General features: G+C 38.7%; 1 protein-coding gene across 1 annotated transcript in view; it reads right to left on the reverse strand.

Annotated features, from left to right (window-relative positions):
- The window catches only part of LRRC72 (leucine rich repeat containing 72), a 35,746-nt gene extending 25,668 nt beyond the window's left edge, over positions 1-10,078 (reverse strand). The window contains exons 1-2 of the mRNA XM_079931756.1: positions 9,791-10,078; positions 4,995-5,064 (exon numbers count right to left, since the gene is read on the reverse strand). Of these exons, the coding sequence (XP_079787882.1) occupies positions 4,995-5,064; positions 9,791-9,897 (177 nt within the window). The 5' untranslated portion in view covers positions 9,898-10,078. The remainder of the gene's footprint in view (positions 1-4,994; positions 5,065-9,790) is intronic.
- Between the last annotated feature and the right edge of the window lie 294 nt (positions 10,079-10,372).

Genomic DNA, 10,372 nt, shown 5'->3' on the forward strand with positions numbered 1-10,372 from the left:
GATTGTAGTATGGTTGGCAGCATCCCTAGCCTCTACCCACTAGATGCTAGGAACACACACACCCCAGTTGTGAAAATCAAAAAGGTCTCCAGACATTGCCAAATGTTCTCCTTGTGTGTGGGAGGTGTGGCAGGGGTTGCAAAGTCGCTCCTAGTTGAGAACTGCTGGTTCAGAGTCAAGGGGACAAGCATATCTTTTTTTTCTTTTTTTTGCGGTACGCGGGCCTCTCACTGTTGTGGCCTCTCCTGTTGCGGAGCACAGGCTCCAGACGCGCAGGCTCAGCGGTCATGGCTCACGGGCCCAGCCGCTCCGCAGCATGTGGGATCTTCCCGGACCAGGGCACGATCCCGTGTCCCCTGCATCGGCAGGCAGACTCTCAACCAGTGCGCCACCAGGGAAGCCCTCTTTTAAGTGCTTATTATGACCCAAGCACTAAGCTAGATGTTTTCACCATTATCTAATATGATCCTTCCAATAGCCCATGTTGTTTCGTTCCCTTATTTACCTAGGAGGAAACTGAGGCTAAAAGAAGTTAAAAAACAACTTTCTCAAGACAACAGAGCAAGGGTTCAAACTCAAGGCTATATGACTTGGATCAAAAGTTGGTGTATAGGGCTTCCCTGGTGGTGCAGTGGTTGAGAGTCTACCTGCCGATTCAGGGGACACGGGTTCGTGCCCCGGTCTGGGAGGATCCCACATGCTGCAGAGCGGCTAGGCCCGTGAGCCATGGCCGCTGAGCCTGCGCGTCCGGAGCCTGTACTCCACAACGGGAGAGGCCTCAACAGTGAGAGGCCAGCGTACCGAAAAAAGAAAAAAAAAAAAGTTGGTGTATAGTACACCATACATTATTGTACATTATTTTAGTGTGGAAAATGTTATTATAAATAAGTATTTTGATTATGTTTTAGATGAAGACGTTTATAAACAATGACCTTGCCAGAATAGGTATTTTTATTTAAATTTAGTTTGTAAAAGTTGTCAACTGTTCAGTTTTTGCTACATGGTAGAAACTCAGATTCCATTTTGGACAGTTGCTTGGTGAGGCGTTATATACAGGTTTCTCATCAAATGCTTACTCTAATCTGTGACACATGAAATATACCCAAGTAACGCTAGGTCTTCCAGAAATAGAAGGATACCAGCATTGTGACAACAATATTATGAGCTCACTACTAAACGTCTGTAAAAGAAAAATTTTGAGGTAATGACCCAAAACACAAACAGATCAAATGTCTATATACCTTTGAAACTGTAGTATAAAATGCAAATCACTTAGATCACTCGTCTGAGCAGACCCAGCTTCTTTTCTTAGGAAAGCTGGAGAAGATGAACTGACCTAAAATTCCCTCAGTCAGCCTTGCTAAAAGATGAGACAAGGCAGGGAGTCTTCAGAAGGCCTCAGTTAATACGCACCTAAGAGCAGCTGCCTCCCACTAATTACATCAGCGGAGATTAGAAACAGATGACCCAGAAAGAGAGGAGCTGCAGGACTAGTACATATCTATGCAGTACAAGGAGAAAGCAAATCCTCGGAGAGCATAATGAAGGAAGCAGGGCAGCCTGAGCAAACCTAGGAAGGCTGGGGCATTGCACGTCCTCAGAAACAACTTGTACCTATCTAATTTGCTGGTTCCAGGTCAGACCAGAAGCTCCAGTTTTATCATCCACTACATAATAATGGGGAGAAGTGTGCACCCTTCAAGCATGTTAGGCTCCAAGCACACCAAACTACATTCATCCTTTGTCTCCCCAAACCACTGCTTTCTCTCATTCCATTCCAGGCAGTTTGCAACCACAGTTTCCTCACCAGGAGTACAGCCACACCTTCTGCCCTTCCTAATTCTATCACTAGAGCAGGCACCATCACATTTATTTTTATATTCTATCAGTAGCCTACAAGTACAGAATAAACCATATTACAGAGGATGCTTTGGGCTCCAAGTAACTCCTAAGCTCAACTCAAACTGGCACATAAATTAGAACACTTATTATCTCACATATCAAGGAGTCCAGAGGTTGTGAGAGCTTCAGTCTGAATATCTCAATGCTTCTCTGAGCTCTGCTTTTCTCACAATGTTGGACACATCCACAAGTTGACAGGATGGTTCCTGGCTTACTGGCCAGGCAAGAAAACATCCAGAGGGAACAAGGGACCTCTCTTCTAGTGCTCTTTTTCAGGAATAAGGAAACCTTTCACAGAAGCCTCCCAGTAGCTACCTCCAATATATCTATTACGACAGCCGGGTTATGAGCCAATTCATTGACTAGCCACTCACAAGGAAGATGGGATTATCCTGATTGGTTTAAACAGTTCAGGCTCCACCTCTTGGAACTGGGAATGGAGCCACCTACCTGACTAAAAAGAAGTATGTACCAATACCTTAACCCAGATTCTGCTGTATAGGTAAAAGAATAGAATGGATAATGAATGGACAACCAATAATGGTCAGTACATACATCTCAACAAAGTTGTTGATTGAATAAATGAATAAACAAAAAAAGGTGTGTTCATTTTATTTTACTATTTTGTGCCTTACTTGTTCCTAAATAAAGGGTAGCCTAATATAATGTAAGAACAATGCTGGTCACAAATTCAGATCATTGTTAACAAAACATTACAATTCTAAATATTTGTATTCCTTTGTCGATGTTGATGATTTTCACCATGATTCTTCATACCATTTCTATTCTGGCAAAGTAACTTCTTAGTGGTCCACCTAATATAATCTAGATATTAAAGAAAAGTAATAACCAAAATCTTCCATGTGAATTTTGATGAAGTACTATCATAGGTAATATGCCCATTAGAGTTTTGGATCCTGAATAAGATTTTAATTTTTCATAGTGTGAATACTCAGGTAACTTAGCAACCAGTCAATTATTGATCAATAGAAAAACTCACGTTAGCTTACTCACTCACCTCCTGACCACTTAAAACTTATTTCAAATATGATATCCTTTCAGGATTATATGGAATAAATGTCTATTTTTAAAAAACAAAGTTAAGTGATGGTTATTTTGGAAATAATATAGTATGTTGAGCATAAATAACCAAACACAAGAAGAGAATTTAGCCCTTTGTTGCACCTTTCCCCCCCCCACCCCTTCCAAAACAAAAGAAAGTAAAATAGTTGACAGTGTATGCAATCCCTTCCTATGTACGTAATGTATCTGTAATTCAACTGTGTGAAAATTCAATGACTGGCTGAAGGTGGGACGGTGTCCACTACAAGAAAGCCAAAAAATATTACAAAATCCCTAATTATACCTCTCCCTTTAGAAATATTGCCAACATTTGTACATTCTTTCCTTCAAAACTGAATACTGAACTCCACAAGGAACACACATGAAAAGCAAAGATTAGTCACTTTTGCCATGCTTGATGAGTTCCATCTTTTTCTAATCAGAGGTCACACACTGTGACCCAGGATAATTTTTGGCAGGGTATTTAAAAGAGTTTTGAACTTGTATGCCCTTAAGTAGTGTGTGCACTTTCCATTTCAGTTGTTAGCTGCCTGGGCCTTGAATGTATTTGTGTTTGTTCTCCTAGAAATTATTTTAAGCTTATGAAACTTATGCTTGCACTTAATACTAGAAAAACTTTCATTTTCCATTTTCCACTTGGTTAAAAGAACGGACTGAAAATGCAATGTAATATTGAAATACTTTCATAAACATGGATGCTTAAAGATTCAATGCTGTGAATCTGGACTATTGCTTGACAAGCAGACTACTACTGAAAACTCAAATCATTATTTTTTAATCAGCTGGTGTTTGAAAGTTTAAATTTAAAATGCTAAGATTGGGTCATCAATTTATAATGAACAAAATACAAGCTGTTGGAAAGTCCAACTTTAGAAATTTGAGAATGACTAACTGTAATGATTGTTTTGGCCTGAATTGTAGTTCAGTCCTGCTCTATGACTTGAAGAGAGCTTGGAGCCCCACTCAGGACCCCACTACAGAGGAGGCACTGCCAGCTAAACCCTAGCCTCGAAGAAAAGCTTCAAGGGCCACACTCAGTGCCCTTGAAAAGCATTCCCTGCAGTTGGGGACACGTTGGCTTAGTGCCTGGCACTTCCTGAAGAAGCTGGATCAGTCTGGGTGGCAACTGGGAGGTAATCAATCCTTCTGACAGCAGGACAAAGGTGTGTGAGTTCTGGGAAATACATGCAGGACCATTGGAGGAATGCTGATCTAGGGCACTTTACAAAGGATCCTGCCCAAATGGGCAGTTTGCCAAGGCCAGGAGATGCTCAGTTGTAAGTACCACTGGGATACAAGGTGAAAGGGAGGTCAGGAGTGGCCAGCGAAGAGGAATTAGAGTTGGAGGAACCTAGCAGGGGAGCTTCTGAATAACCCATCAAGAGAAGTAAACTCTGAACATGTTGACACCAGAGGGTGCAAATCAAATAGAAACTTTGTTTTTCCTTTGCCTTTCCTCTGCCTCCACTCCTCCCCATTCCATACCAACCCTGGAGAAGGCTAGGGTGGAGGTGAGAGGCAAGGGAAACAACCAACCACACCCCCCTTGCTAATGAAGCAGGCAGGTGGCCATCTGCAGTCAGCCCTAGCTGGATAAGGGAGGGGAGATAGAGGGATGTCTCATTTATGAATTAACATATTCACCTCCACATTCTCATTTCTGAACTGAGAGTATGACTATGTCTCAAAATGGACTGTAAGCTTTTGAACTACGTAAGAGAGATAAGAAAGGTCATGAGACTGCCCAAGTTTTCTTCCGGGAAACTGGGAAGCAATAGCTTCCACTGAGCAGTTTTGAAAGCACATGGGAGAAAAAAGTAAAGTTCCAGTCTGATAACATTTCACAAATCGTGCTATTCAATATACCTGTTTATATATATAAAGTTTCTTACCTAAATTAAAATTAGGAGTATAAAGTATTAATACTTTTCATGATCAGTTCTATTAAAAACATGAAATTAAGATAGCAATTTAATTATAGAACCATTTAAGATCAAATATCATATTACCTTGTTATGATGTAGCCATAAGTATTTTAATTTTTTAAACCTAGAAAGATCAATGACCTCTGTCAGTTCCCTGGAAACGAAAACAAAAAACGAACATTAGCAATGATTAATTCATTCATGGGTAAGGTGGCTTATGTAGTATGACTCTGGGGGAACTGGAAAGGCCTCTCTGTCCTTTCAAAATTACTGGCACTCTTATATGTGCTAACTTCCTAAATTCCGTCTTCAAAACTTCATGCACTTGGGTTAAGATTTTTGTCAGCTAGTAAAATGAATACTAAAAGAGAATTTTATGACATTAGTAGAAATTTATACCTCATTATGACTGAATTTTGGGGGACCTTAATTTTAAAAGATTTCACTGAGGAGAGAGCAGAGGAAGAAAAGTGCAGAAGACATGGGACTTAAGGTAAATATGGGAAACAGCCTTGACTCCTGCTTCAACAGTGCCTGCAGGGTCCTTACTTTGAGGTTGTCCAGATCTTGGCCAAACCGGATTTAAGACATGGAAATTGTAGGACACCAAGAGACAGAGACTGGGTTAAGTGTTTTATTCTCCCTTTGTTGTTTATTAAATATGGGGTCAAAAATGTTACCCATCTTTCTTGAACTGTGCAGGACTCCAGCTGCCCAAGTGGTCATGAGTCTTTTTGGTGATGCAGCTCACTCAGCGAAGGGGCAGACGTAGGGTGTGGTGGAGGAGCTGTCAGCAAAGAGAGCATAGCCTCTGCAGATAGTTGGCCCTTTGACTGCTGTGGGCTGGAGTATTCTGATCTCTTTTATTTCTTAGGACAGAAATCGTGAGCCCAGGCCAGGTATATACACATATATGTCTCTATACACTTATAGAGCACACTCTGTGTGCAAGGCACTTTTCTAAACACTTTAAAAAATACTAATGTTAATTAATATTACATTTATTAACTTGTTGTAGCAACATCCTTTCACAATTATATTTAACCTTGGGACACTGAGGGACTAATTTTTTTAAATGTTTATGAAAACATTTTTTGTCATGCAAACAACATTTTTAAACAAAAGAAACCCTTTTCGCCAACTTTTTATATTGGAAAATTCCAAACCTAAGAAAAGTTGAAGGAATAGTACAGTGCATGCCTTCATAGTTTTTAATATTTTGCCACATTTATGCTCACTCTCTTATCTATATATACAATATATCTATTTGTGCGTTGATAATTTTCTTGGTGAATCATTTGAAAATAAGTTGCAGACTCTGATTCGTAAATACTTCAGCACACACATCCCTCAAATAAGGACGCTGTCCTGCATAACCCCCATACCATTATCACACTTAGGAAAATTAAAATTGAATTCAGTGATATCATCTAATACACTACTATTAATATTCAGATTGTTCCTGTTGCTCCTACATTTCTTTTATAGATTTTTTCTTTGTTTAAACCCAGAATCCCATCAACATTCATGCCTTGCATTTTCAGTTGGTATAACCCCTTAGTCTTCTTAAATTTAGAATAGTCACCTTCTCTTCTTTGTTGACTTTAACATTTACTTTCTTTTTTTTTTTTTTTTTTGCGATACGCGGGCCTCTCACTGTTGTGGCCTCTCCCGTTGCGGAGCACAGGCTCTGCAGCCTCCACGGCATGTGGGATCTCCCCGGACCGGGGCACGAACCCGTGTCCCCTGCATCAGCAGGCGGACTCTCAACCACTGCGCCACCAGAGAAGCCCTTAACGTTTACTTCCTGAAGAGTCCGGGACAGTTGTCTGATAGATGTCTCACATTCCTGATTTGTCTGATTGCTTCCTCATGATTAAATTCAAGGTAGATCATTTTTCAGTTACAAAGGTGGTAGTTACTGCATCACACCGGGAGGCAAAATGATGCCACTTTGTCCCATTCTTGGTGAAGCTAAGTTCAGTCATTTGGTTAAGGCGGAATCTGCCAGTACTCTCCGTTGTGAAAGTACAAATTTTATCATTGAAAAGTAATATCTGGGGCAAAACTCTGAGTGATTTGACATTGTATATACTGCAAAATGATCACCAGAGGAAATCCAGTTACTGAAACCGTACAAAGTTAATATAATACTATTGACCGTATTCGTCATGCTGTACATTACATCCCCAAGACTTATTTTACAACTGGAAGTTTGTACCTCTTGATCCCGTTCACATATATCATGCCCCACCCCCAAATCCCTCTCCCCTCTGTAACCGCCAATCTGCAGAGAACAGATTAGTGGTCCCCAATAACTATTTATTTAATGGCTTTAGCTTTGATTAATAACCTTTACCTGAATCAGTAGATTTGGTATTATGAAATGGTAATTTTTCTAATGCTCTCATTCTTTTTACATTTATTAGCTGGTATTCTATAAAAAAGATCTTCCCCTCCCCTTTATTTCTCTCATTCCTTCTCATCTCCACCTTTCTTATTTGAATAGTTTTTTCTTAATCTTTTCTTACTTTTTTTTTTTTTTATTCTCAAATTATCCCAAACAAAAGACTTTTCAAGCAGCCCACCTTGTCCTTTTGACATGTACCGTTAGTCTTCGAGCACTTCCCTGGCACAACAAAATATTCTAGGCTTCTTCAAAGCAACTTCTAATAGATTTACACACAAAATGCATTCTCCTCTTTCACTGTAGATGTGTAGCTAATTTCTGGGAGGGGAATTTGGACCCTGACACATTTAAACTATTGCATTGGACAACAATGATATTATGTTAGCTTCATTATTTCCTACGAAAAATAAAGCAATCACTACATGGTAGCAGAGAAACTCAAGCCCCACTAAGAGTATCTCTCCAAGAATTCCCAGGAAAGTTATTTTAATATATTAATGCTTAAAAATATCAACTGTGCCAAATAAGTGTCATTAATTTTCTTGTATTAGTAGTACTGGTGCTGAACTTCCTGCTATTAGATAATGTAATAAAGTGGCTTACTGTTGAGGGGAATTTAACTCAAGTCAGAAGGGTTTATTCTGCATATAAACCCATCCTAAATCAATAATGCGCTGTTACATTTTAAGGTGAGGCCAATGGAAGAAAATGATAGGAAATTCTACTACTAATGCTGGCAATGACTCGTGCTGACAATAATACGTCAACTCTGTTGTTACAGTATATGTGCTGCATGATTTCTCAAGGAAACACTGACAGGATATTTTCCAAGGGCAACAAAGACTTAGGCAAATAACCCAGTTTACCCAGTTTATTGGCATCTGGACTGCGAAACATTTCTTGTACCCAAGTGGATTAAATGATGACTTAGTATTCTTAGGATTCAAAACGTATTGTCCTCTAATTGAGAAGACCACCAATTACCACTGTCAGAAGATCAATATTTCTATTTTTTCCTAGTGTTTTAAAGCTTTTCTTATTGTTATCTACTTATCTTAGTGATCAAGAGTGTACAGTTTTTAAAATCATGAAAGGCTTAGAGATGCAATCTTTTGAAGACAAGAAAAATATTTATTGTTATTATAAAACTAACTGATCTATAGGAAGGTTCAAAGCATGACCTTAAGTTTGTCAGAATTACCCACCATACGTGTTCCAATATACATTTAAGATGTATATTTTAAAAAATCTTATATTTGTCAGCTATATATTCCCTTACTACCAAGAGATTCAGGGCCATTACAGAAATAAATATTATTCTAAATATTATTCACCACACTAATAAACTAAAACATATTAATATAAAACAAAATAAATATGTTTATTAATAAAGGATTTCCTCAAATCACTAGAGATAAAGTGATTAACTTCATTGATAAAGTAGGACATTTTCTTTAAAAAGCAGCTAAGTTCCGAATATTACGTACATGTAGAAATATGTTAAGTCTATTTAAAAATAATACATGGAATTCACAGAGATCAGAAAGTATGAAGAAGGGAAAGAAGAGTAGGAATACAGTCATTACGATGAAAATGCTAACTGTGACTACACAGGTGTCACTTGTTGGCTAGTAAAACCTGTGCTGTCTGCATCTAACGGAACACATACTTCCTCTTCCACCTGGGCTCTATCTCAGGCACCGTGATTTCTCTGTAGAAGAAGAACCCAACTTTGCTGTCTGCCACCTTGGGGAGTTGGAGTGGAAACAAAGAAATCGATATAAAGAAGTTATATAAGGGAGAAGTTTCATACTTACCAGTAAAATTAGTATAAAGGTTGTTAGGTAGAGATTATAGTATAATAGGGGTTATTATTATAGTATAGTGGTATAATGAGTCATTATTCTCTAATAGTAGTAGTAACATTAACTGCACTAATGCTGATTGAGCACTTACTGTGTACCAGACCCTTCTCTACCTTCTACTAACTCACCTAATCTTCACAACAACCCTGTGAAGCAGATAGTACTGTTATATGCAGGCAGTAGGTTTGCCATATAAAACACAGGATACACAGTTATATGTGAATTTCAAAGAAACAACAAATGTCCCAATGCAGTGTGGGACATACTTATACTAAAAAAATTATATTCATTTGTTTCTCTGAAATTCACATGTAACTGGATGTTCTATATTTTTATTGGCTAAACCTGACAACCCTAACAGAGAGGCTTGTGACCCACCCACGGTCACCCAGCTGGAAGAGAGAGAACTGGGATTCAAACTCAGCCTGACTCCATAATCTTCGTTTTTATCCATTTCAGGATCCTGCATCTCCAATAGAGACTCTGGTTGCCAACGAGCGTGTGCTACTTGCCTATCCACAGAAGGGGAAAACAATGGAAGAGAACATTTGAATCTATGAAACATAACATGATGCTCTTCTATTTCACATATAAAGCACACTTACTTTTGAGAAAGAAACAGCTCAAAGACATCAGCATCCCTCTTGTGGCCACATATCTTTAGTTGATCTTCAACTGCCTGATAACATATAATTAATCTGTCAAGCCACATTCCACTGAGCAAAAATACTGAGACATTTACAGTCAATAACAATAATGTCTACAAGAAGATCAAAAGAAAGGTGAATATGGAGGCAACCACTCTAAACTGATAAATTCCAACGCTACAATTATACATTACTTAATCATTTTTGTGGTTGAATTTCATTATCCTTAATCTCGGGCACAGATGTGTAAATATCAGTCCTTCAAGCATGGAGGACTGATATTTGGTAGGTTTTCCATATTTGCAGAAGACACAGTATCCAGGTTGGAGGTGGAGGGAGTAGAGTATAATGTACATTATCATATAGGGGCTTGGCACCCTGTAAATTCTCAATACATGTCAGACAAATGAATGAATGAGTGAATAAATGTTTTCTTTTCTCTGCAAAGAAAGTGTCTTCATGTTTCAAGAGTTACTGACACACTTGCACAATGGGAATTTTTGGTGGAGAAGTAGCGATTTTTATTCCCATAGGTTATTT

Source organism: Stenella coeruleoalba, assembly GCF_951394435.1.
Source record: "Stenella coeruleoalba genome assembly, chromosome: 9".
NCBI classification, from domain to species: Eukaryota; Metazoa; Chordata; class Mammalia; order Artiodactyla; family Delphinidae; genus Stenella; species Stenella coeruleoalba.